The following is a 27233-nucleotide window of genomic DNA, read 5'->3' on the forward strand; positions in this document are numbered from 1 at the left end:
GGGATCTAGGCAGAGTTTTTCAAAAAGTTTTCTAGACTGGGACACAGTCAATATCTTATCATGAGAGCTTGCTTCTTGATCGTGGCTTAGTTATTTAAACAACAAGCAGGTCCTGCAGCATGAAACCCTGATCTAGCTTGCTTAGCCACCTTCTTGTCAAGGTTCCAGAAAAACCTCTTCTGCATAAAGAAAAACCCAGAAGCCATTGTTTTCCAGAGTTCTTTACTAGCATGAGGAAACTGGCACACGATGAGTGAAATTCCAAAACTGAATTTCCGGATTCTTTTCCCCAGTTATACAAACCCCAAGAGTCCCACCCCCCTGACCCCTTTGCTGGTCACATGGTCCCACGTTCTCCCAGTTCATTCGAATATCTTCTCGCCACTCCTCCTGCAGATGTGAAACACCATCCGACCTTGACCGCTTGAAGAATGTTACCATACCCCTCAACCCCCCTTCTTCCCCTCAGGGGAAAAAATGTGGCAGCGTCTGGAACCCTAAAGTCTAATATGGTTTCCAGGCCTGACACTTCTCTTTTGTATCTCATGAAACTGAGAGGAGATTGGGAGTTTTAAACCTGGTCTCTCTTGAGCTTCTACAAGCAGTCCTCGACTTTCAACGGCTCACTTAGTGACCATTCGAAGTTACGACGGCGCTGAAGAAAGTGATTTAAGGAAGGTTTTTCACACTTATCGACCTTTACAGACTCCGTGGTCACGTGATCAAAATTCAGACGCTGGGCAACTGATTCGTCTTTACGACGGTGGCAGTGTCCCAAGGTCACGTGATCCCCTTTTGCGATCTCCTCACAAGCAGTGGGGAAACCGGATTCACTTGACTCACCTAACGACCGCAGTGGTTCCCTTAGCAACCGTGGCAAGACAGGTCATAAAATGGGGCAAAACTTAGCAACAGCAATGTTGGGCTCAACATTGTGGTCGTAAGTCGAGGACTGCCTGTATCCTGAAGGTTAGGAATGTCAGAAAAACTACATTCTTTAAATTAATCTGTTGTTGGGATTTTTTATTATTATTATTATTATTATTATTTTTGTAGGGAATATCCAGATTTCTACACAAAGCTCTACAGTCTTCTGGACTCTTCTATCTTCCATGTAAAATACCGAGCCCGGTTCTTCCGTTTGTTGGACTTGTTCTTATCTTCGTCGTAAGTCGAGGTTTGATGCTTCACCCTAGACCTGCTTCGTATCCTGTTTCCCATCAGTATCCCGTTAATAACCTAAGTCCGTGATGGTGAACCTATGGCCATATCTTTGGGCACGTGAGCCGTTGCCCTAGCTCAGGGATCTGCAAACTTGGCTCTTTTAAGACTCGTGGACTTCAACTCAGGCAAAGCTGGTTGAGGAACTCTGGGAGTTATTATTATTATTATTATTTATTATATTTGTATACCGCCCATCTCCCGAAGGACTCAGGCCAATAAAACAACAGAAAATATATAATACATATAAAACAGCAAAAAGAATAGAAAATTATTTCAATTGATGGCCTAAAATTTTTAAATACAAATTTAAAACCCCTGATTTAAAACCCCAATTTAAAACTACGTTCACGCTAGTCTTGCTCTTCGAAACAGCAATGTCTTCAGCTCGCGGCGGAAGGACCTGAGGTCGGGGAGTTGAAGTCCACGAGTCTTAAAAGAGCCGAGTTTGCAGACCCCTGCCCTTGCTCAGCTCCAGTGTGCATGTATGCGCCTTTCAGCTGATTTTCGGCTGACCCCACCCACGCCACCCCTCCGCTTCCAGGAGTTTCCACGTAGCCCGTTTTGGATGCCAGGTAAGTGCAGGGCTCGCGTGGAGGCTCTGCGAGGGCGTTTTTCGCCTCGAGGGGGGGAGGCCGTTTTGCCCTCCCCAGGCTCCAGGAAAGCCTCTGGAGCCTGCGGAGAGCGAAAAATGGGCCTACTGGAAGTCTGGAAACAGGCCGTTTCTGGCCTCTGGAGCAGGACTCTCCAACTTTGGCAACTTTAAGACTTGTGGACTTCAACTCCTGGAGTTCTGGGAGACCCCTGCTCTGGAGGCTTCAGCGAGGCCTGCTAGGCCTAAAACGGGTGGGTGGGGGAGCATGCACACATGTGCGGGGAAGCACGGGGGGGGGCATGTGCGGGAGGGCATGAAATTATGGGTGTGGGCATGCGTGCGTGCGACCTCCTGCTTTTGGCACGCGACGGCAAAAAGCCATCACTGACCTAGGTGCAGACTGTTTCCTTCTATCCATTTCCAGCCCAACCCCCAGGGGGAAAAAACCCCCAAAGAATAAATGAGGCAGTTTCCCTCATTTTTATCCTTGTTTAGTGACCGCATTTGGGACAGGCAGTTTGGTTGTTAAGTGAAGCGAAGTCGAACTGTGAGTGTGCTTAGATCAGACTTCAGCTTTCCTTTCTGCAAATGTCGTCATAAATGTCGTTACTTTATTTCTCATTACTGTTGTGGACAGTCGCTAAACAAGACAGTCGCTAAACAAGGACTAACTATAATGCCTTTATCATTCAGGACTGACCTCTCCCAAACAGGAAGGGTGTTTTTAAGGAAACATTAAGCTAACATTGTGGAGCTGTGTGGTGACCCTTTGAGAGCTTTAGGCAGTGAAATTTTATTTTAATGTGTGCCGATTAGTGTACATTCAAAGTGACAATAAAGTTATTCTATCTATCATCTATCTATCTATCTATCTATCTATCTATCTATCTATCTATCTATCTATCTATCTATCATCTATCTATCATCTCTCTCTCTATCATCTATCTATCTATCTATCTATTTATCATCCTTCTCCTAGTGTCCTTGTCTCTTCTGTTTGTGGGGCCCTTGGTGCTCTCTGAGCTTGGCTGTTTTGTTGTAGACATTTCATGACCCAACTAGGTAACATAATCAGCTAGAAAGGAGTGCTAGAAAGGAGTGTTCTCAGATTACATACAGGTGGTTTGTCAGTGCTGGTGGGAGGGTTCTTGGTGGTTCCTCAATTAGGATGTTGTTTATTGTTAGCTTGGTTGCCTGTGTTGGTATTTCCTTGATTGGAGTATTGTATTGGGGTATAAACAGAGCAAAGCCTACCCCTTTTGTAAAACTGATGATGTTCCCTAGCTGGATCATGAAACGTTTGCAAAAAAACAACCAAGCTCAGAGGGCACCAAAGACTCCACAGTTCTCCTCCTCCCTCTCCCCCTCCTCCTCCTCCTCTGCAAACTCTACTCCCTTCTAGCATTGATGATGTTGCCTAGTTGGGTCATGAAATGTCTGCAAGAAAACAACCAAGCTCAGAGAGCACCAGAGACTATAGTTCTCCTCCTCCCTGCAAACTCTACTCCCTTCTAGCACTGATGACACTATCTAGTTTGGTAATGAAATGTCTGCCAGAAAACCAATATGTCTTTAGGAAAACAACAAACCAAGAGTACCAAGGACTGCAGACTTCGACCCTGAGCTACAACTATTCTCTCTTCTTGGTCTCTTCTGCTACTTCCCAACAGGCACTTGCCAGCGTACCTGGTGGCAGCTTTTGCCAAACGCCTCTCCCGCCTGGCGCTCGCGGCCCCGCCTGATGGTTTGCTGATCGTCATTCCTTTCATCTGTAACCTCTTGAGGAGGCATCCATCCTGCCTGGTGCTCATCCACAGGCCCAACGGCCCAGCAGGTGAGAGAGCTCAGAAAGGCTGCGTTTTTCACCCGCTCGCGGTTGAGGTTGACTTGACTTGGAGGAGGAAGGCTGAAACCTGCAAATTTGTAGATAATAACCCGGATGGTATCTCTTCGAGGATCTGCTGAAGACCACTGGAGAACATCCGGCTGGGCTTTACTCCAGTTTTGGTTGTGCTCATCGCACAAGGCAGCCAACACCAAGTTATTTGTGATGCTTTTCTTTTATCCCAGCTGATCCCCACTTTTGTCAGAATTGAATAGGGTCTCCTGCTTTGAGGGGTTGGACTAGATCAGGGGTCTCCAACCTTGGTCCCTTTAAGACTTGTGGACTTCAACTCCCAGAGTCCCTCAGCCAGCAAAGCTGTGGGAGTTGAAGTCCACAAGTCTTAAAGGGACCAAGGTTGGAGACCCCTGGACTAGATGACCTACAAGGTCCCTTCCAACTCTGTTCATCTCTAAACCATTTGTAAACTCACCATGTTCATGAAGAGGGTTTCCTTAGAAATGGGGGTTCTTTCTATCCCAGCTGATCCCCACTGTTTTCAGAAATGGTGTAGGGTTCAGTAACAGAGACTAAACTGATTTAAAATTTAATAACAGCTGCAAGACTCTTGGTTGCGCAATACTGGAAGAAAGAAGATTTACCTACAATTTAAAAATGGACTCTTAAAGTCTCGAACTTAGCAGAAATAGCTAAAATTTCTGTGTATTTGAAAGACTATTCTCAAGAAAGATACATATTGGAATGGAGAAGTTGGATTGACTATATTCAAAATAAGTATCAGACTAAAAAGTATTAAATAGCTTATGAGTGAAGCTAGGAATTGTATTATATTAATGTATTAGTTTAAATGGGAAAGGAGAGGAGAGACTATGGGTTATGGTTTTTGTTGTATTCTAGTTTATGATTGTTAGACTTTATACCCTGTATTTTGTTCTGGGAAGTCTCGGGGGGGGGGGAGGGGAAGGGAGGGGGGGGCGGAGGGGGGGGATAATTGTTAAAAAAAAGTTTTTTTGTTTTTGTAAAACTTTTTCAATTAAAAAAAATAGAAATGGTGTAGGGTTGTGATGGTAAACCTATGGCAGGCGTGGAAGAGGTGTTGTGACTCGTCCTCCCTCCTCTCCTCAGCCGGTCCCCTCCCGCCTCCAACCGGGCCTTTTATCAGACTCCGAATCTGATAATGAAGATGAACGGCCTGTCATGACTCCAGCCCTGGCCCCATGCCTGGAGAGGATTCAAGGAGTGAAAGGAGAAGCCCAATAAACCTCACTCATACAGCGTGTGTTCCTGTGGCTCAGTCTTCAGAGCAGGAAGCCAGCCAGGTGGTGGAATTACCCAGGCCTACTCCCTTTGACCCCTCCCTTTCCAAGACGTTGACAGCAGATCCAGCTGAAGACAATTCAGCGTGGGTGGACCCTCGCTTCTGGAGATCCGAGAGGCGATGCCAGCAGAAGGAAGGGTGGGGCAGGCCTGGATAAATGCTGAATCATGGAGCCACACCCCACAGCCTATATAAAGGACCTGCTTTTGGCATTCCAACCTTGAGTCAAGCAAAGTTTTAGCTAGTTTGCTGATACCGGACCCTATCGCTGAAGTCACAATTTGGACTCCTGCCTGCCCTGATAAACCTCGAAGGAACTTGGCAAGCTGCAGAGGCTTCGTTGCCAAGTTTGTTACGGACTTCCTTGACTCGTTCGTTGGAGTGGGAGTGGGACACAACAAGAGGTGACACGCAGAGCCCACTCTGGGCATGCACACCATCGCCAGCTGCTCTTCTGGTTTCTGGTACGCCAGACAGGTGGTCTTCGTAGGCACCAGAGTGCTGCAAAACGGCCTTGAAATGGCCCAGAAAACGGCCCCAAAACAGGCTGGTTTTTCAGGTTGTTTCCTGGGCTGTTTTTCGGGCTGTTTTTGGCCCCCAAAGACAGCCTGAAAATGGTCCCAGAAACGGCAAAAAAAAAGGCATGTGTCTGCTGGCCAGCTGGAGCATTTCCGGCGCTCCAGCGTGTGCATATGCACGTGAGTTCCGGTTCTGCCAAAAAGGTTCACCATCACTGATTTAGGGTCTCCTGCTTGGATGAGGGGGGGGTTGGACTAGATGACCTACAAGGTCCCTTCCATCTCCGTTAACCTGTAAACCCACAATATGGGTTCATGAAGGGGGTTTCCTTAGAAATGGGGATTGGAGGAGAAACATCTGCCAACTCTTGTGACCGTGCATGGCAAGAAAACCTGACGCCCCAGAGCTACAAAGCCATCGTGGGTGGCTGATTCTTTTTTTTTTAATCTTCTTTAGAGATGCCGGAGGATCCTTATAAGATGGATGAAAAAGAGCCTTTGGAAAGTAGGGCTCTGGAGAGCTCCTTGTGGGAAATAAAGGTAGGTTGGTCCTCTAAGACAGGGGTCTCCAACTGTTGTGCCTCGCCCGCCCGCCCTCCTCTCCTCAGCCGGGCCCCTCCCATCTCCTGCTATCTGAGCCAGGGACTGATAGTGAAGAAGAATGGCCTGGCATGCCTCCAGCCCCCAGCCCTGGCACCATGCCCGGACAGACTGAGCAAACAAGCCTCCCTACAGCGTGTAAGCATGAAGCCAGCCACGAGCTAGAATTGCCGGCAGCTGAGGACGAAAAGACACAGTGGACAGATCCCCGCTTCCGGAGAATGGAGAGGCGACGTCAGCAAAAGGGAGGGGCAGGCCTGGATAAGTGCTGAGTCATGGAGCCACACCCCATGGCCTAAATAAAGGATCTGCTTTTTGGCATTCCTTGAGTCAGGCAAAGTCTCATCTGGTTGCTGAAGTCACACCTTGGATTCCTGCCTGCCCTGAGAACTCTGACAGGAATTTGGCAAAGCTGCAGAGACTTCGTGGCCACGCTTGATACAGACTTACCAGACCCAGCCGTCAGAGGAGGAGTGGGACACGACACCAACCTTGGTCCCTTTAAGACTTGTGGACTTCAACTCCCAGAAAAGCTGAGCTGGCTGAGGAACTCTGGGAGTTGAAGTCCACAAGTCTTAAAGGGACCAAGGTTGGAGACCCCTGATCTAAGAAGAACTTGGTGGAATTCCGGTTTCATAAATCCAGCAGGGAGGAAGACGGGTTGGGTGGCCAACATCTGCACCAGTGCTAACAGTTGTGCCTCTAGCAGTCACTTGACCCACCAAAAAGACTTGCACTAGCAGTGGGTTTCCATTATTCTTAGCACTGGCTCGCCATGCACGTATGCGCCCGGTCTTCCACGCATGTGCTTTGTTTGCTCGTGCATTTTCCGCGCATGCACCCAGCATTGAAAATGTGCCTAAATAGAACATAATAGAGCCGGGCGGGTGGCAGAGCCACCCACGAACTCCACTACCGGTTTGCCCAAACCGGCTGGATTCCACTTCTGAGTCCCACCAATCCTGACAGCAAGCCACTAGTACAAAACCCTACTCTTCCTAGCACTGGCAACGTTGTAACCTAGTTGGATTAAGGAACATCTGCAGGAGAGCATCAAGGACCCCACAATTCTTCTCCTTCTCCCCCCCCCTCCACTCTGCCTTGTAGTGGGTCACGGCCTGGGGAATGGGGGGGTTGGGGACCCCTGGTGTACCACAGCTGCATTCCTAATGTAAGGATCCTGGAAGGATGGAGAGACTGTCTTTGGTGACTCCAATGGAATGGTAGCTATCTGTCAAGGCTAAGATAGAATAGAGATTGGAATTGGAATTGGAATAGAAATGGAATAGGAATAGAATTAGAATTTAGAATAGAATAGAATAGAATAGAAAAAAAAGAAAATATAGAATAGAATAGAAGAAAAGGAATGGAATGGAATGGAATGGAATGGAATGGAATGGAATGGAATGGAATGGAATGGAATAGAATAGAATAGAATAGAATAGAATAGAATAGAATAGAATAGAATAGAATAGAATAGAATAGAATAGAATAGCAGAGTTGGGAGGGACCTTGGAGATCTTCTAGTCCGATCCCCTGCTTAGGCAGGAAACCCTGCACCACTTCAGACAAATGGTTATCCAACATTTTCTTAAAAACTTCCAGTGTTGGAGCATTTACAACTTCTGGAGGCAAGTCCTTCCACTGATGAATTGTTCTCACTGTCAGGAAAGTCTTCCTTAGTTCTAAGTTGCTTCTCTCCTTGATGAGTTTCAACCCATTTCTTCTTGTCCTGCCCTCAGGTGCTTTGGAGAATAGCTTGATTCCCTCTTTGTGGCATAATAAACATCAGGCAATCGCGTCTTTCTTTTTGGGTTCCCTAGACGCTGCAGAACCATTATCATCCTGACGTTGCCAAAGCTGCGGAAGAAATTAACCTGCCCCTCTCTCAGATGGAACAGGATTTGTCCGAGATCCTAGAATTGACAACCTTTGAGGTAATGATGTCCCTAGAAAGCATGGGGGACAAGTCTTCTCTACCCGCGAACCCTCTCCAGTTGATTGATCCTGTAGTTAACCAGCAGTAGCCATGCTGGCTAGGGAATTCTGGGAGTTGGAAGTCTTGACATTCTAGAATTGATGGCCTTCAAGGTAAGGCTTGCCCCTATTGGTGTGTCCGTCTGAATAGCAACAGCACTTAGAACTTACATACCGCTTCGTGTGCCGCAGCCCTCTCTAAGCAGTTTACAAAGTCGGCCTATCGCCCCAAACAATCTTGAGCTCTCATTTTGCCGACCTTGGAAGGAGGGAAGACCGAGTCAACCTTGACCCAGTGAGAATCGAACTGCTGGCAGTCGGCAGAATTAGCCTGCGATGCTGCATTCTAACCACTATGCACCATGGGAGGGAGAGAAGGAAGGAAGGAAGGAGGCAGGAAGGACAATGAGAAGGAAGGAAGGAAGGACAATGAAAAGGAGGAAGGGAAGGAAGGACAGTGGGAAGGAGGGAGGGAGGAAGGAAGGAAAAGAGCAATAGCCCTTAGACTTATATACCGCTTCACAGTGCTTCACAGCCCTCTAAGTGATTTACAGAGTCAACCTATGGCCCCCAGTCTGGGTCCTCATTTTACTGACCTTGGAAGAATAGAAGGCTAAGTCAACCGGAAGGAAGAGCAATAGCAATAGTAATAGCAATAGTACTTAGACTTATATACAGCCCTCTCTAAGCGGTTTACAGAGTCAGTCAGTCTATGGCCCAACAATCTGAGCCTTCATTTTACCGACCTCAGAAGGAGGGAAAACCAAGTCAACCTTGCCCCAATAAGAATCGAACTGCTGGCGGTCAGCAGAATTAGCCTGCAATACTGCGCAACATTGGAAGGAGGGAAGGAAGGAAGCAATAGCACTTAAGACTGATATATTGCTTCAGAGTGCTTTAACAGCCCTCTCTAAGCGCAACCATATCTATCTATCTCTCTCTACACACACACACAAACACACATACACACAATGGCAGCCAAAGGGTTGATGTTGATTTCTCAAAAGCAGTCTAGGAAAATGTCAAGACATAACCAAGCTGGTATTGATTGTTGGGGGGAAAAAAAAGAAACTGAGTGAGTAAACATGGAAAATAAATTGCTTCCCCCCACCTTCTCTCTCTCTCTCTCTTTCCCTCCGTGTCTCTCCATCCCCAAAGATATTTGATAAGGATATTAAGAAAGAATCGAAGGACATTCCATTGGAATATCAGCAACCCCGTGGCCTCTTTGGGAAAAAAGACGATCTCTTTGCAGAATATTTTTCACTGGAATGATGGTGGGGGTAACAGAACGCAATAAATACCTTTTTTTAAAAAAAAAAATTAAAAGTGTTATGCCCTGCAATCCTTGGTGCTCTTAAGATTGTGGGTCTATTTCTTGACTGCTTGTTTTCCTTCACTGTCCAGAGGTGGTTCTGGTTAGTTCTGAATTTCAACATTGGCCAGCAGAGGGCAGCAACAACTGTCGGAAGTTTTAAGAAAAACAAAAAAACAACAACCCATGGCTAGTAGCAAGACGGCAATGACCAGGTAGTCCTCGACTTATGCCCTTAATTGAGTTCAACATTTCTATTGTTAAGCGAGACAGATGTCAAGTGAATTTGGCCTCATTTACGAGGCCATTTTTCTTGCCACCATCATTAAGTGTATCACTGCAGTTGTTAAGTTAGCGTGGTTTTTAAGTGAATCTGGCTTTTTGCAAAAAAAGGATCGCATGACCCTCGGGAACACTTCAACTGTCATAAGTACATGCCAGTTGCCAAGCATCTGAATTTTGATCACGTGACCATGGGGATGCTGAAAAACGATCATTCGTCACTTTTCCAGTGCCGTCGTAACTTCGAACAGTCACTAAATGAACTGTTGTAAGTCGAGGACTGTAGAGAGGAGGGTTGGGCGTCAAGCATGGGAAAATCAAGAAATCCAGGCAGTTCAAATGAATATAAAGGTTTTGTTCTGCCCCCCTCAACCACCCCACAGAAGACACACGAGCTGACTGTGTTTGCCAGCAATTTATTCTTGCTACAGATACCAGCTCTGGCAACGAACCTGCGATTGCTTGCCAAGTCCTCCTTATCTCTGCAATGCTATTGCGGTCTGTTGCTGGAGCAACCCAGAGTTCAGAAGTAAACAGAAATCCGAAAAGCCAATTCCCGAGCCTCGCAATAAAGCAGCCGAAGTTTCCAAAAATCAGTTTTTGTCCATCATGGAGCCCAAAGGCAGTTCCACCCACTTTTATACCCTGTGGGGTGTGGCTCCGTGACTCAGCACTCCCTGGGCCGGCCCCTTCCTTTCTTTTGTTGCGCACGCTTCACTTGGCGTCGCTGCCTTGCATCTAGCCACAATTGATCCTCTTCAGCTGGCTCTTGGGGCATTGCCAGGGAGGAGGAGGAGGGGTCGGGGGAAAGAGGCCGTGTCAGCTCCTCCTCCTCCACCTGGCCTGCCTCTGGAATCTGGAGCGGAGCCAGAGAGGAAGTTTCTGCAGAGGGAAGCCCTGTCGGCTCTTCCCCCTCACTCTCCGAGTCACTCTGCCAGGAAGCCCGGCCAGGGGCCCGCAGACACAACAGATTTATTATAAGCTTAAGTGCTAAGAATCTGATCTACTAAGGTTCAAGGCAAATTGGTGGTAGATGGATCAATGGAATTCGGAGCGGGCTGGACTTAGATCTCTTATGGGCGTGAAGGGATTCGAGACTGATGACACATTTGACCCGTCTTTCAGGTTTAGCCTAGTCATCTCCTTCACCCAAAGAGAAGAATCAAGTTTTCAAGTCCTCTTGGGATATTTCCCAGAATAGGAGACGTACAGTAGTGGCCAAAATTGCAGAAACCTTTTGGGAAAAGTGTATTTTCTAAAATGACACCACTTTTTTGGGGTAGTAGTACCATAAAATCATAACAATGGAAAGATAATTTAATCAAGAATGTAATGCAATAACTTTTATGAAGGATTGGCTCTTAGAGTAGCAGTTATAATATAAAGAAGAAAAGTGAAAAACAGAAAAAATTGAGATATGCAAAAATGATCACCATAGAAAAAACGAGATATACAAAAATGAACACCATGTCAATTAATGCTTAGTTGGGTAGCCTTTAGCATGAATTGCGGCCTTAGGACGTCTTCCCGCAGAGTGAACCAAGTCTTTGAGTTCTGCAGCTGTTATTATATGAAACCAAGTTTGAAGGATGGCTTCTATTAACTGGGCTTTATTGCTGGGTCGCTTCTGACTAAGAAGTTTCTTTAATTGGCTCCATAGATTTTCAATTGGGTTAAGGTCTGGGCTTTTCCCAGAACATTCCAGCAGTGGAATAGGATTATCTTGAAACTTCCCCCCCCCCAAAAAAAGTGGGGTTATTAGCCATCAAAAATACACTTTTCCCAAAAGGTTTCCGCAATTTTGGTCACTACTGTACAGATCACTGGAGGTGGCACAACATTTTCTAGAGGGCAGGTGCCACAACAGAGGAGGCACGCTTCCTAAATGCGAGAGACAACACTTAAATTGAAGACATCTGGAGTACAATCATTCTATCCCATCTTACTGCATCAGCCGAAAGTATCAGAGATCGGTCCTTCACATAACCAGTCCCTGTACAATTAGAATCGTTCTTGGCAGTTTGTGATAAATGTATTTAATTAACATACTATGTAGTGCAGGGGTCTCCAACCTTGACAACTTTAAGCCTGGAGGGCTTCAACTCCCAGAATTGAATTGAATTCTGGGAGTTGAAGTCCTCCAGGCTTAAAGGACGGGGAGGAACAGGCTCTGGCTCAACCCTTCCAAGACAGAGTGGCTGTGGGTTCCGGCGTCCCGGTACAGTCAGCTTACACCATCGCTGACTGTTGAGGGGGGAAGTACTGACCCCCAGGGGAGGAGTGTGCAACTTAGGCGTTCTCCTGGATGATCAGTTGTCCTTAGAGGAACATTTGACAGCCGTCGCCAGGGGAGCATTTTATCAGGTCCACCTGATTCGCCAGTTGCGCCCCTTCCTTGACCGGGACGCCTTACGCACGGTCACTCACGCCCTCGTCACTTCCCGCCTAGACTATTGCAATGCTCTCTACATGGGGCTCCCCTTGAAGAGCACCAGGAGGTTCCAGCTAGTCCAGAATGCGGCCGCGCGAGTGATAGAGGGAGCACCGCGTTGCTCGCACATAACACCTATCCTGTGTGGCCTGCACTGGCTGCCGGTGGCCTTCCGGGTGCAATTCAAGGTTTTGGTTACCACCTTTAAAGCGCTCCATGGCTTAGAACTGGGATATCTACAAGACCGCCTTCTGCCGCCGTTTGCCTCCCAACGACCTGTGCGCTCCCACAGAGCGGGCCTCCTCGGTGCCGTCGACCAAACAATGTAGGTTGGCGACCCCCAGAGGGAGGGCCTTCTCTGTGGCAGCACCGGCCCTGTGGAATGAGCTTCCTCCGGGGTTATGACAACTCCCCGACCTCCGGGCCTTCAAACATGAACTGAATACCTTACTATTCCAGCGAGCGGGACTAGCCTAAGAAATATTTTAGTGAAATTTTAAATGGGTTTTAAATCGGTTTTACCGTTTTAGTGATTCGGCCCTCTAATATTTGGTTTTAATTGTTTTTATATTGTTATTTATTATATTGTTGTATTTTAAACATGGCTGTGAACCGCCCTGAGTCCTGCGGGAGATGGTGCAGTATAGATAGATAGATAGATAGATAGATAGATAGATAGATAGATAGATAGATAGATAGATAGATAGATAGATAGATAGATAGATAGATAGATAGATAGATAGATAATAAGTTAGTTGCCAAGGTTGGGGACCCCTGATGTAGTGCCCATGTAATATACATAGTTTACCCAACTAGGAAACATCATGAGTGCTCAATTAGGATGAGTGTTCCATTATTTAGCCCAGTAGGTAGCATTGTCAGGCACTAATAACATTAACTAGTTGGGTCACAAAAGCTCTACAAGCAAAGTACCGAGCTCAGAGAGCGTCAAGGGCCCCATAATCCTCTTCCTCGCAAACTCCATACCTTTCTACCATTGATAATGTTATCTAGTTGGGTCATGAAACGTCTGCAAGATCACACTTGGATTACTGCATCCAGTTCTGGTCGTTGCACTATTAAAAAACGTTGAGACCCTAGAAAGTGCAGAGAAGAGCAACCGAGATGATTAAGGGACTGGAGGAACGGTTGCTGGAATTGGTTAGGCCTAGTCTAGTGAAAAAAAGGATTGGCTGCTCAGCTGGTGGTTGGATTAGAAGACCTCTGAGGTCCCTTTCAGGCCTATCATTCTATGGTTTTTATGTCAGCCAGACCCAGTTTTAATTCAAACACATCCTTGCAGTTTGCTGTTTACATTTTTGCATTGCAGGCAACTATAAATAATGCTCGTTCCAGGCCTGGCTATACGCACATTTGCAAAAAAAAATATCTCATCCTTTCAGGCTTTTTATTTCCCAGGTTGCTCTTTAAGCTTAATAAAGTACCTTCCTCATTTTCGGAGAGGTTTTATCTCCTCCAGAATGAGTAACCAGAAGACAACCTCTCAAACAAACAAAAAAACAAAAAGTCTGGGAAAGATCATGTATGCATTTAAATTGCTCATTCTCTTCATTTTTTTTTTTTGGGAGGAGAAAGTATTTGGTTGCATGTAAATTAATGGCTCTTTTTTTTTTTTTTTGCATTTATAATTACACTGAAGAACAGATGGGATAACTTTCTTGTGAATCAATTCAGCCATAAAAAGATTGTGAAATATGTTGGGAGCCCTGAGCTTGGGAGGTGGTTTGCTTGTAGACGTTTCATTACCTAACTAGGTAATGTGATCAGTGCTGGTGGGTGTGGGGTTTGCTCCCACTTTACATCCACACCAACATTGGGAGGCAATCTACTCTACAGGTATATAAAACAGGGAGCAAACCTCAGCAGCATTGATTCAGGTACTAAAACAGCTGTAAGGAAACTACCAAGCTGGCAGAAGCAGCAGAGTTCAACCCTGTGCTTCAAATATTCTATTTGGTTGATACATTCAAATAGATTAATCTCAAGTAGGAGGAAGGAAGGGAAGGGAAAGGAGAGGAAAAGAAAGGGGGAGGGATGAAGGAAGGAGGGAGGGAAGATAAAAGGAAAGGGGGAGGGAGGAAAGGAAGGAGGGGTGGAAAGATGGAGAGGGAGGGAGGAAGGAAGGGGAAAGGAAAGGAAAACGGGGGAGGGAGGAAAAATTGCAGTCTACAGGAACCAATTGCACCACTCAGGTGACCCTGAGGACACAGATAAACCTCTCCAAGTGGTGGATAAGTTGACTTTGTAAATATACAAATAGAATGAGACTATTGCCTTACAAACTGTAAGCCGCCCTGAGTCTTCGGAGAAGGGCGGGATATAAATGTAAATTAAAAAAAAAAAAAAGCTGCCACGTAACTTGTTTCCAAACGCAGTGCAAGGCCAAACTTGGCACAGAATCACAAACAGATCTTTCCACACTTGAAACAACCGAACAAACAAATTGTTTCCTGCAAAATCCCCCTCCCTGTCCACTCTTTTGTTTTCTATAGGAGGGGCCAATCATCTCCAAAGTGTGGCTTTACTTCCAAGTCGACCCTGCTTTCTGAGTTGTTCTTGTCTTCTGGCAGTTCTGCACACACGTACATTGGGAACGGGCTCCAGCTGCTCCTCTGTCTCACTGCTGTCTAGCTCCCTCTCTGTTTCTGATGCACGGCCCTCATCCGAGCTTTCCCCAGCCCCCAGGACTGGCCCATGTTCCTCCCCAACCTCCTCACTGTCCAAATCTGCTACCATCTCTCCTGGCAGGCTACAACACTACCCAATGTGAAGAGGAAACATGCTGACAGTTTGGGGCCAATTATCTCCAAGGTGTGGCTTTACTCCCAAGTCGACTCTGCTTTCTGAGTTGTTCTTGTCTTCTGGCAGCTCTGCGCACACGTACCCTGGGAATGGGCTCCAGCTCTTCCTCTGCCTCACTGCTGTCTAGTTCCCTCTCTGTCTCCAATGCACGGCCCCCATCCGAGCTTTCCCCAGCCCCCAGGACTGGCCCATGTCCCTCCCCAACCTCCTCACTGTCTGACTCTGTTACCAGCTCTGCTGGCCATCCGTCCGGCCACAAAAACGGATGCACTTGTGTTCACATGGAATTTGGAGCGGAGCAAAAAAAAAAACGAAGGCCCTTGATAGTGCTTCAGACCTTCATTTTCATCTCAAACACCACAACAGGATTTCTTGGCCTCTGCTCAGATGATTTGAAAATGGGGTGGCCGGAAGCTAATCAATTTTCCTACCGACACAAATCTCTCGTCCTTATCTGTGCTTACAGACTGTAATCCCGTATTTACATAGAAAATACTGTTGTGGTGGCTAGAAATTCCATAATAGATAAGCTTCGGGATCCAAACAGGCAGAGAGAGAGAGAGAGAGAGAGAGAGAGAGAGAGAGAGAGAGAGAGGAATTACTGAATATTCTCACGTTTTCATAACACCACCAACCCCAAATATTTGCAATATTACCTCCGTAGGTTTGCAAAAGAGGGCGGTAAGAAGAAATGTCTAGAAAGAAACGAGCATTTAAAAATCCGAGGAGCACATCGTAAATTTCGAAAGAAACATTTCATGATCTGGGGTGTGTGTGTGTGGAGGCGAAAGATCCAGATGTGGCTTGTTGAAAAATTTGGTGAAATGAAGCAAGGCAGGAGATGGTTGTGTTGTGTCATGCCCCCGTCAGAGCCTGAATCTGCAGAGGAGGAGGAGCCGGAGCTGGGGCTGATGGAGATCGAGGGGTCAGCTTCGTTGGCTTCGGAGGAATGCAGGCAGGAGCAGGAGGAAGCATCCCGGACCCCTCAGACGGTTTGCTAGCAGGGAGGAATGGGGCTGGGATGACCGAGAGGGCAGGCAGTGGAAATGAGCAATGGAGCACAGGCAAGGACCTTCCCCTCCTGATCCCCAAGCACGGAGAGTGGAGAGAAGGCGAGAACAGCGCAGGCTGACCCAACGGCTCGGGAGGAGAGCACCCCACTCCTCTTCACAAGGCACACCTGGGGACTGAGACTTAAGGAGATGCTGTGGGGAGGGGCATTTGTCGGGAACAAACACTGAATTTGTGGAGTTTTGTGTGCCGTTGCCGACGTCTGGCATTTGCAGGACAGCTTGCTTCTTCCTTGCTTCGTGGACTCATTGCCTTGTTCCTTTGCCTCGTGGGACTGCTCACAGCCAGAGGCTGCGCTCTGTGTGTGTGTGTGTGTGTGAGAGAGAGAGAGAGAGAGAGCACTAGAGCTAGAGCTTTGCTCTAGAACTTGCCATGAATGTAGGACTGTTTTGGGGAAAGTTGGAGCATTAAAGGGGAGTTTGAACTCTCAACTGGCTGTGTGGCCTTCATGCCATCACACATTGCATTTGTGAGACCGTTTAAGGTACTCCAAATACTTAAGTGCTAACATCAAGAAAACATTGGTAGTAGAATGTAAATGAATGATGAGATCAGCTGGTCTTCATGCCTCTCATTCTTGGAAGCTGAAGGAGACATTATGACCACAACTGGGACAGGAAATAAGCAAGGCGGTTCTTAACTGAGTCATGCTCAATTTTATGAGCTATATTGTGAGATGCCAGTCAGTAAGGGAGAGACAGGCATACACACCCAATCTTAACGTTTCTGGTTATGGATTTTATAGAGTTAGGGAAAAAGCCAGTTTGGTCTATTGGTTAAGGCACCAGACTAGAAACCAGGAGACTGTGAGTTCTAGTGCCGCCTTAGCCATGAAAACCAACGGAATGACTTTGAGCCAATCTCCAGGAGACTGTGAGTTCTAGTCCTGCCTTAGGCATGAAAGCCAGCTGGGTGACTTTGAGCGAATCACCAGGAGACTGGGAGTTCTAGTTGCACCTTAGGCATGAAAAGGTTAGGGTTACATGTCAGTTATGATTGTCTTTCGTTCCTCCCTAAAAAAGTTTGATACAAAATCAAAAGTCTTGCTTTTAATTAATTTTCAGCACTTGGTCTTGTGATGATACCGGTAACACTGGTATTTTTATTTGCAAATAATGCAAGTCCAATGGTGCAAATTAACGGATTCTATCAAGGGACAGGTTCTGGCCCTACTTAATGGCATTGCATTATCAATTAATTCTTTCTTTCTTTCTTTCTTTCTTTCTTTCTTTCTTTCTTTCTTTCTTTCTTTCTTTCTTTCTTTCTTTCTTTCTTTCTTTCTTTCTCTTTATTTCTCCACAAAGCTTTCCACTGAATCAGTACATCCAATTTATATTCCCCAAACGACCTGGAGAAGTGATTAGAGTAAAATAACATAAAATAAAAATAAAAACCCAAATCAAGTCACACTGACTCAATTAAGCTTTGGTGAAGGTGAGCAGAATTGCAAGTTTTCTTTCAGCCCGCAATCTACCGGTTCTTTAAGCATTCTGATGATGCTTTTATAATGCTTGCGACATGTTCGAGACTGTTCAAGATACATTCCTGCATGTCCTTCTGATTAAAAAACCAAAAATAGTGACAGTTAGAGTTACCTTCAATAAAACGTTAGTGTCAGTACATTGATTTCTAGGACAAGGTTGAGTAATTTGCTTTGCTTATTATCTAGGGGGAAAAAAAGCCCGAATAGCTTTGAGAAACAATGCTGCATTATAAACTATGAACTATGGTTTATAGCCACAAGCTGATAGCAGCAATTTGTAGCCTTCATAAACCTGTTTATAGATATATTTTTAAAAGAGTTTATTCTGTTGGAAGTAAAATCCGGTCCAGTTCCAAGCCAGGAGAAAGATGCAGGAACTAGTGAATTTGGAGGAAAGCTGCAATTAGAAAGGAGGTCCAATTTATTATTTATTTAGGAACCAATTTATTATTTATTTAGGAACCAATTTATTAGGTTGTTTAGGAACCAGAAGCAAAGTGACTCTGCATTGGTTGTGGGACAGTTGACAGCCTGGCATGGGGAATAGAGTGGGTTTTTTTATACCCTGTCTCCTGCTTGGGTGGGGGGGATTGGACTAGATGACCTACAAGGTCCTTTCCAACTCTGTTAATATGTACCTGATTCGATTAGATTTTTCTGTCTGTAGGCCAGGCAAGGAATAATGGATGGAAACGAACCAAGGGGAGATTCAACATGGAAATAAGGGGGAATTTTCTGACTGAGAACAATCAAACCATGGAACAGAAGTTGCCTTCAGAAGTTATGGGAGCTTCATCACTGGAAGCTTTCAGGAAGAGACTGGACTGCCATCTGTCAGAAATGGTGTAGGGTCTCCTGCTTGGGCAGCGGGTTGGACTAGATGATTTACAAGGTCCCTTCCAATCCTCCTAACCTGTAATCTGTATTTTGATTGTCCCTATTTGGAGTCCTGGATGGTGTTCGGGGGTCAAAGCTAACCTTGGGGGGCGGGTTAAGGTCTGGGGAATGTAAATTCCATGTGGCTTTGTGTTTTCTGACTTAATCCTTAATCCTGTCCATTCAGCCTGTCTCAGTCTTCTAACCAGGGTTACTTGAGTCCATTCTGCTAAAAGTTGCCACAGAGAAGAGGTGGGTCAACTTATTTTCCAAAGCTTCTGAGGCAAGACGAGGAACAACTGATGGAAAGTAATCAAGGAGAGAAACAACCTAGAACTAAGGAGGAACTTCCTGGCAATGAGGACATTTAATCAGTGGAATGGCTTCCCTACAGAAGTTGTGGGGGCTCCATCATTGGAGGCTTTCAAGGAAAGATTGGACAAGCATTTATCTGGGATTGGTATAAGGCCGGGGTGTCCGACTCAATTTCCTGGAGGGCTGCATCAGGGTTGTGCGTAACCTTGCGGGGGAGGGTGTGGGGGCCATGGCCAGAGTAGGCATGGCCAGATCGATGTCACACATGTTGTGTGACCATCCTGTGGTGGCCCGAGTGGTCTGCCAGTGAAAACGGAGCTTGACAAGGCCACACGTGCAGAGGTGGTATTCAGCTAGTTTGCACCGGTTCGCGCGAACCACTGGCAGAAATTTGGCCAAGGTCGCCGAACCAGTAGCGATGGCCGGCTGGCCACGCCCCAAACCAGTCCCCCAGTTGTCACTCGCTCATCCCACCTGCCATGTTCAATGCTGCCATGTTCTTTGCCCACGCGCAGCCCATTGCCTTACAAGTCTAATGGGATGCACATGTGTGAAGAACACGGCGCCGACGGCAGCAGCTTTTTCAGGCACCTCCAGTACTTTTTAGCAGCCTGCGGCCTCAGAGGCTTCTTTGCCAGCCACTTTACAGCAGTGGCGGCTTGCTGGGGAGCGCCAAAAATTTTGCTCAGCTTCCCTTCCGGACTCTGAACCAGCCGCCGCGGAAGGTAAGCAGCCCGAACAAAGAGGTGGTGATGGGGGAGGACGTGGGGCTAAGGCCGGGGCTGCTAAAGGAGGGAAAACAGGAGCCACTGGCAAAGGGAGGGCGGGGGTAGATAGGTGGAAATTCCAAAAAAAAATTCCTAATTTTTCCTGTGGGCGTGGCTAGGTGGGGGAGTCGTGACTGAGTGGGTGTGGGCACGAGTGACGTCAAATTGGCCACGCCTACTCAGTCACATGTCCCCCCCACCTAGCACACACCCCCAACTGAACCAGTAGCGAAAATTTTTGAAACCCACCACTACGCACAGGACCCTCCTGAGCTCCGTTTTCACTGGCAGAGGAACTGTGGGCCAATCCTTTCCTGTTTCCAAGATGGCCCCGCGGGCCAGATCTAAGCACTCTGGTTTGAATCCAGCCCCCGGATCTTGAGTTTGACACCCCTGGTATAAGGTCTGCTTGAGCAGAGGGTTGGACTAGAAGACCTCCAAGATCCCTTCTAACTCTATTATTCTAACCACCTGTACGTCAGTCATAATATTTCTACCATGTCATCATGGTCACTTATTCTATCTAAAATTGGAAGCTTCTTTCATGTGGTGAGATGGTCAACCTTCTCTAAACTTCCTTTAGAGACTGCCATAACCCCCCTTTTAACCTTTGGGTCACGTTGTAGCTCGTTTGCAGAAAGAACGCGTGGCCTAGAAACCAACTGCTGAATTTGACAAATTCACATTGGTTTGTTGGCCGCCTCTAGAGTGGAAGAGCAGGTAAAGGTCAGGTCACACAATGTGTGACAGACGAAAGCTTGTTCCTGCCCAAGTGACAACAGCCCCCCCTCTCCCTCCTCTTAGCATTTGTAAATCCAGCGTGAAGCCGAGCAGCTGGAGCAAATTCTGAAATATGTTATTAGAACGCCGGAAGGGAAGCGGATTGCAAATATGGACATTTGCAAAGTTTCGCATGCTGACGGGCAAATTTCTTCGGAAATTGGTCTCCTGCTCTTGGAGACATCTTGGAGGGTTGAGTTCTGTTCTTCGAAATGTTCTACCAGAAGCGTGATGATAGCTCAGTGTTTATCTCCTCCTCCTCTTCCTCCTCCCATTCCCCACAAACCCCCTCCCTTGTGATGAAGTTACCTAGTTGGGTAATGAAACATTTGCAAGAAATAAACCAAGCTTAGAGCACCAAGGACACCACAGAGAGGACCAAGGCCATCTGATAGTTATGTGCTGCCTCCGGAGTCTCTGAAGCTTCTGGAATCTGACATCAGCGAGGCAGAAGAACAACCTGTTCCCAGTGTGCACATGCACAGAGCTGCCAGAAGACAAGAACAATTAAGAAAACAGGGTCGACTTGGGAGTAAGGCTTGGAGATGATTGGCCCCTCCCATAAGACATAAAAGAGAAGCAAACGGGACGTGAGCTTTTACAGGAAGCAATTAGTTCATCTGGCCGATTCAAGAGTTGAAACTTCTGTTTGTGACTCTGTGCCAAGTTTGGCCTTGCCCTGCGTCTGGAAATTAGCTCTTTGGCAGCGTTCCACGTGAGATATGTGGGTGTTGATAACCTTCCTCTGAAAGACTGTTTTTTCAAGCCTTGCGGACAGTAAATTAAAGTAATTTACAGTTGTATAAATAAAAGAGGTTTTGCGGGACTAAGATTGCGCTGTTTAATTTCTATGAACAGTAGGATCAAGAAATGTCTGCAAGAAAACAACCAAACTCACAGAGCACAAGAACTTACACAATCCTCCTCTTCTCTGCAAACCATCCTAGCACTGATGATGTTACCTAGAAGGGTCATGAAACGTCTGCAAAGAAACTACTCAGCTCAGAGAGCACTCAGGACCTCACAGTTCAACCCCGAACTACAAATATTCTCTTCTGTTGGTACTTTGCATCTTGTTGATCACCTGCTGTTTATTCCTCCAGATATTTGGCTGCAATATTATCATAATATTATCATAATCATAATATTATCATAATAACAGTATCAACAGTAGAAACCTTCAAATTTCTAAGTTCTACCATATCGCAAGATCCAAAATGGACAGCTAACATCAAAAACATCATTAAAAAAGGACAACAAAGAATGTTCTTTCTGCGCCAACTCAGTAAGCTCAAACTGCCCAAGGAGCTGCTGATTCAGTTCTACAGAGGAATTATTGAGTCTGTCATTTGCACCTCTATAACTGTCTGGTTCGGTTCTGCAACCCAACAAGAAAAACACAGACTTCAGAGGATCATTAGAACTGCAGAAAAAATAATTGCTACCAACCTGCCTTCCATTGAGGACCTGTATACTGCACGAATCAAGAAGAGGGCCGTGAAAATATTTACAGACTCCTCGCATCCAGGACATAAACTGTTTCAACTCCTACCCTCAAAACGACGCTATAGAGCACTGCACACCAGAACAACTAGACACAAGAACAGTTTTTTCCCGAAGGCCATCACTCTGCTAAACAAATAATTCCATCAACACTGTCAAACTATTTACTGAATCTGCACTTCTATTAATCTTCTCATCGTTCCCATCACCAACCTCTTTCCACTTATGACTGTATGACTATAACTTGTTGCTGGTAATCCTTATGATTTATATTGATATATTGACCATCAATTGTGTTGTAAATGTTGTACCTTGATGAACGTATCTTTTTTTTTTATGTACACTGAGAGCATATGCACCAAGACAAATTCCTTGTGTGTCCAATCACACTTGGCCAATAAAAATTCTATTCTATTCTATTCTATTCTATTCTATTCTATTCTATTCTATTCTATTCTATTCTATTCTATTCTATTCTATTAACTTAACCTCCTTTTAAAGATGATTCTATATCAGCAAGCCCATAAGTTATTTCACTTCCATTCATGATACAGCAGCCATCGGACTTCAAATCAGCGTTGCCCATTAGGGTGCACAGCAGAATTCGTCTCTAAACAAACCCTTTTAACTTTCTGCTCATGTTGTTCAAATTGTAATGGAAATAGGGAAGAGTTGATCTTTTATTAAAAGCTCACAGTAGGTGCTGGAAAAAAAAAACCTTTGCCTTTGCTGTGTAATTTGGCTTGTTTCCACTCAGAAAACTTCCGTAATTGCATTTCGTTTCTTTTCTTTTTTTCTTTTTCTTTTTGACTTGTACTGTGTGAGGTCATTGCTTAGCTTCTTCCCGTTGCTTTGAGGGCGTCTCCCAAAGTCGTATATTTGCAAAGCGTTTTGCAACTTGGTGTGTTACACAAAAAAAAAAACCCAGGAGCTTTTTTTGATCGGTTTGTTGAAATTGCAAGGCACATCAAAACCCCGTTTGCATCAAAGATCCATGAATTCAGCAATTCCCGAAGCTTCAGATTGGTTTCTTTTAATTGGTTATGGAACGTCGTGGTTTGTTTTTTTTTCAAATCAGCAAAAGTCTAAGTCCAAACACTAATTTGTTCAGTGGTTTCTATTTTGCAGTGAATTGATGAAAACCTTTTGATCCAGTGTGATATTGATCAAGCCAACAGCTTAGATTGGCAAGGAGATATTGAAAGGCAGAAAGCTTGGAGAAAAAAACTGGGTTTGGAGAGAAATCACCATTGCTGGATTTAACAAATTGAGCAGATAAGCAACCAAGAAGTAAGGAAAAATTTCCTAACAGAACAATTAATCAATGGAATGACTTGCTCTAAGTTGTGGCTGCTCCGTCACTGGAGGTTTTTAAGAAGAGATTGGACAACCATTCGTCTGAAATAACAATAGTACTTAGACCAGCGGTTCTCAACCTGTGGGTCGGGACCCCGTTGGGGGTCGAATGACGATTTGCCAGGGGTCGCCTAAGACCATCGGAAATATGGGAAGTATGAAGAATCGCGCTCCAATGGTTGACTTCACAAGCCAGCTGCAGGCTCTTCAAATCGCTGGCCGAATTCGGCTTCAGGCGCGATGAATTAAAAAAGAGAGAAATCTTTGCTCTGATGTCTCCCTCTCAAGCCAGCTGCAATCACTCCCAATCGCTAGCCTAATCTGGCTTCAGGCACGATAAACTTAATAGGGGAGGAGTCTCCGCTTTAATGCCTCCGTCCTCAAGGCAATCGCAAGCAGTTCAGATCGCTAGCCAATACGGCTTCAGGTGCGATAAATTCAAAATGAAAATAATTTTACGGTTGGGGGTCGCCACATTGTGGGGAATTGTATTAAAGGGGTCGCAGCACTATAAAGGTTGAGAACCACTGACTTTAGACTTATATACCGCTTCACAGTTCTTTACATCCCTCCCTAACCGGTTTAAAGGGTCAGCCTCTTATCCCCAACAATCTGGCTCCTCATTTTATCGACCTCAGAAGGATGGAAGGCTTAGTTAACCTTGAGCTGGTGAGGATCAAACTATTAGCAGTGGGCAGAGTCAGTCTGCGACACTGCATTCTAACCACTGTGCAGATGGAAGGAAGGAAGGAAGGAAGGAAGGAAGGAAGGAAGGAAGGAAGGAAGGAAGGAAGGAAGGAAGGAAGGAAGGAAGGAAGGACAATGGCAATAGCACTTAGACTTATATAACACTTCACAGTGCTTTCCAGCCCTCTCTAAGCAATTTTACAGAGTCAGCATCTTGCCTCCAACAATCTGGGTCCTCATTTTACCGACCTCGGAAGGATGGAAGGCTGAGTCCTTGAGCCAATCAGGATCGAACTGCTTGCAGTGGGCAGAATTAGCTTGCAATCCTGTATTCTAATCACTGATTGCCACAGTGCAATGGTAGAGGGTTTCCTGCCTGAGCAGGCGGTTGGACTGGAAGACCGCCAAGGTCCCTTCCAACTCTGTTCTTCTATTATTCTTTTCTCTTATTTCCCCCAGGGTTCAATTGTGCCATTGTCAACAAGTGTAGTTGCTCATCCCTAGTGCCTGATCATGTGCAACAGGGCACGTGCACGCCTGCACAATGATTGCACATTATAGCCTGCACGTACAGGTAGTCCTTAACTTACGGCCATTTGTTTAGCAACCATTTAAAGCTGCAACAGCACTGGACAAAAGTGACTTATGACACATCTTCATACTTACCTAAGTGTGTACATCATCATCTTTTAATGACCCCATAATTCCTTGCGAGGGGGAGTCTTGGCAACTGAATGGAGCAGAGTATTTACTGGCCGGATGCTCTTCCTGTTGCCAATGCGGAGGTTTTTTTTTTAGCAGATCTATTCTCATTGTGCCCAGAGAGAGAAATATCTGCCTCTACCTAGGATCGAACTCACAGCCTCCTGATTGTGAGGCGAGAGCGCCACCTCTAGGCCACCGCACCACTCACCTAAATGTGTATGTAATTGTACATAATCACAATTGAGGTAGGCAACCAGTATGCATTTATGACAGTTCCAGCATTCCAGGTTGACGTGACGCCACTTGTGACCTTCCCAGCTGGCTTCCAACAAACAAAGTCAAGTAGGGGGGGGGGGAGCCAGATTTGCTTAATGAACTCCTGATTCACTTAACAACCCTGGCCAAAAAAGGGAGATAATCAGGCACGATTCATTAAGCACTTACCTTAGCAATGGAAATTCTGGTCCCGATTATGAGTCATAAGTTAAGGACCCCCTGTACATAAGTCACCGTATTTCTATCATGATTTGAGGACACATAATTCTATCACTTTCCATCTTCCACGTGATGCACTTAATGGCCATGGTGATTCGCTTAACGACTCTGGCAAATAAGATCATAAAATCGGGCGCGAGTCATTTAACGATTGCATTGCTTAGCGATGGGAGTCTTCAATCCCAACGGTTGCTGTAAACCTGTAATAAGAGCCCCAGGCTCTCTTGGTGTCAAAGTAGCATCTATTACCATCTGGGTGATCCTGTTCAAAATTAGCCAAATTCTAAAAGACCCTCGGAAAAAATAAAAAAAAAGCAACTCGCAATAATTCATAACGATTTTGTGCCTGTTGGCGTATTGTCCGTATTTCCCAAAGCGTCTGGATCGATACAGCATGAAAAAATTGATTCTGCTCATGTTGTCGGTGGTCCAGATTATTATAACAAAACCCTGGAAAATTAAACGACATCTTTCAGGGGGATTTAAATGGGTGGGAAATTGCTCTGGCTGACACACAAAGCCTTCTAAACACACACACACACATACACACTAAAGGGTAGCTTCATTCAAAGCTGGCCACTATTTAGTCACTAAACCAGCGGCAATTTCCTAATAGGTTATTTTACCTGACAGATGTTTTTCTTGGGAGAAACTGCTGTCAATAGATTTGGAAATGTTTATTTTTACCCTTATAATCACGTATCCATGTATATATACTTTCCCCCCCCCTTCCGTTGCTGTTCTTTTTTCTTCTTATTTTTTCTTCCTGTATTTCTGAAGTCTTTTTTTGCCCCACAAAACGTAATAATGACACTACTATTAAATGCTAATTAATTCATGGCCGAACCAGAACTTAAAAGAAACTCGATTATCTGTATATCTCTTGAAATGTGCCTCTAAGCTATTCATCAGAGATTAAAAATCCTGCTGGAGATTCTTTTCATGGATAATCCTGTGCATGTCAGTTTTGGAAGGCAATTTTCTTTTTGCTTCTTAACTGCCACATATTTTAGCTGGGGAAGTTGGGAGGGGGTTGTTGTTGGAGCGGTAGAAAGTTAGTCATAACAACATTCCGTATTCAAGGACATCCTGCGTCTGATGGAGACTGCCTGAAGATTGTATCCAATGGAGTGTGAAGAGTTGATTGGACAATGTGATGAATTTGTGGGTGTGGGGCAGGGCTGTGAACTGTCAACCGGGTGTGGAAAACCTGGAAGCTTTCAGTTTCGGGTTTTCCCAGCTGTGCCACCATGGCATCTCTAATAAATTGGATCTTTGAGGAACCTCAAGCCTCAGAGCTTTATTTCGTTGGGGGTGTTCCTTGGAACCCTGACTGTGCAATTTTGCAATAATTATTGGGGACATAGCCCTGGATAGGGATTTGTCCAGCAGAAATAAAAGAAAAGGCAAACCTTCTTTTGGGCCTCTTCCTCGCCTGAGGCAATCGTCAGGTTCTGACCCAGCTTCCCAAACATGACAAAACCTCTGAAGTTAACTCAATTGATTCCTTTATTAGGAGCGCCGGCAGCCTCGGCAAAAAAATTTCTCTCTCACCGCAGGCTAACAAGCCTGTCCCACAGGGAGATGAATAGTTGTCTGCCACACCTTCGCCCCCTGCCTTTTATCCCCAGGGCTAGGCTGGGGCCTCACTAGCAGCAGTGGCTCTTCCGTCCCAAGGACCGGCCCATAGATTTCCACTGCTCTCCTCTCCTCTGCCTTCTGCACATCCGTGCATCAGGCACTGGACCCAGCTGTTCAGTGGTAGGATTTAAATTATTTTACTACCGGTTCTGTGGGCGGGGCATGGCTTGATGGGCGTTATTGCAAAGGTTACTGCAAAATCCCCATTTCCTCCCCACTTCAGGGGAAGGCTATTGGAAAATGTCCACTCCCTCCCCATTCCAGGGGAAGGATGCTGTAAAATCTCCATTCCCACCCTACTCCTGGGGGAAGGATATTGCAAAATCTCCATTCCCACCCCACTGCGGGGCCAGCCAGAGGTGGCATTTACAGGTTCTCCGAACTATTCAAAATTTCCGCTACCGGTTCTCCAGAACTGGTCAGAACCTGCTGAAATCCACCTCTGCAGCTGTTCCTCCTCTTCCTCGTCAGCCACCTCCAGACCTGGGGGCTGTTGACTCTCCATCTGAGGGCTGACGGACGACCCAAGCTCCGCCTCTGTCTCTCTCTGCCAGCTCCATTCCCTCTTCCCCCTCCAAGCTCTCAGGTTGCCTTGATGCTGGTCCTGACTCCCATGCTTCCTCCTCCTCCT

At 45.8% G+C, this 27233-nt stretch overlaps 1 protein-coding gene across 3 annotated transcripts in view; it reads left to right on the forward strand.

The window, feature by feature from the left end:
* The window catches only part of NOC4L (nucleolar complex associated 4 homolog), a 58658-nt gene that overhangs the window by 14206 nt on the left and 17219 nt on the right, over positions 1–27233 (forward strand). Inside the window, exons 11-15 of one of the 3 annotated variants that reach the window (XM_058158915.1) lie at positions 1057–1167; positions 3487–3650; positions 5953–6035; positions 7919–8032; positions 9480–9695. In XM_058158915.1, the coding sequence (XP_058014898.1) occupies positions 1057–1167; positions 3487–3650; positions 5953–6035; positions 7919–8032; positions 9480–9581 (574 nt within the window). In that variant the 3' untranslated portion in view covers positions 9582–9695. Of the gene's footprint in view, positions 1–1056; positions 1168–3486; positions 3651–5952; positions 6036–7918; positions 8033–9230; positions 9457–9479; positions 9696–27233 lie in introns of those variants that run through there. The other 2 variants (XM_058158914.1, XM_058158916.1) reach the window with 2 other exon arrangements.

This window comes from Ahaetulla prasina, chromosome 15 (genome assembly GCF_028640845.1).
Source record: "Ahaetulla prasina isolate Xishuangbanna chromosome 15, ASM2864084v1, whole genome shotgun sequence".
Classification (NCBI taxonomy): domain Eukaryota; kingdom Metazoa; phylum Chordata; class Lepidosauria; order Squamata; family Colubridae; genus Ahaetulla; species Ahaetulla prasina.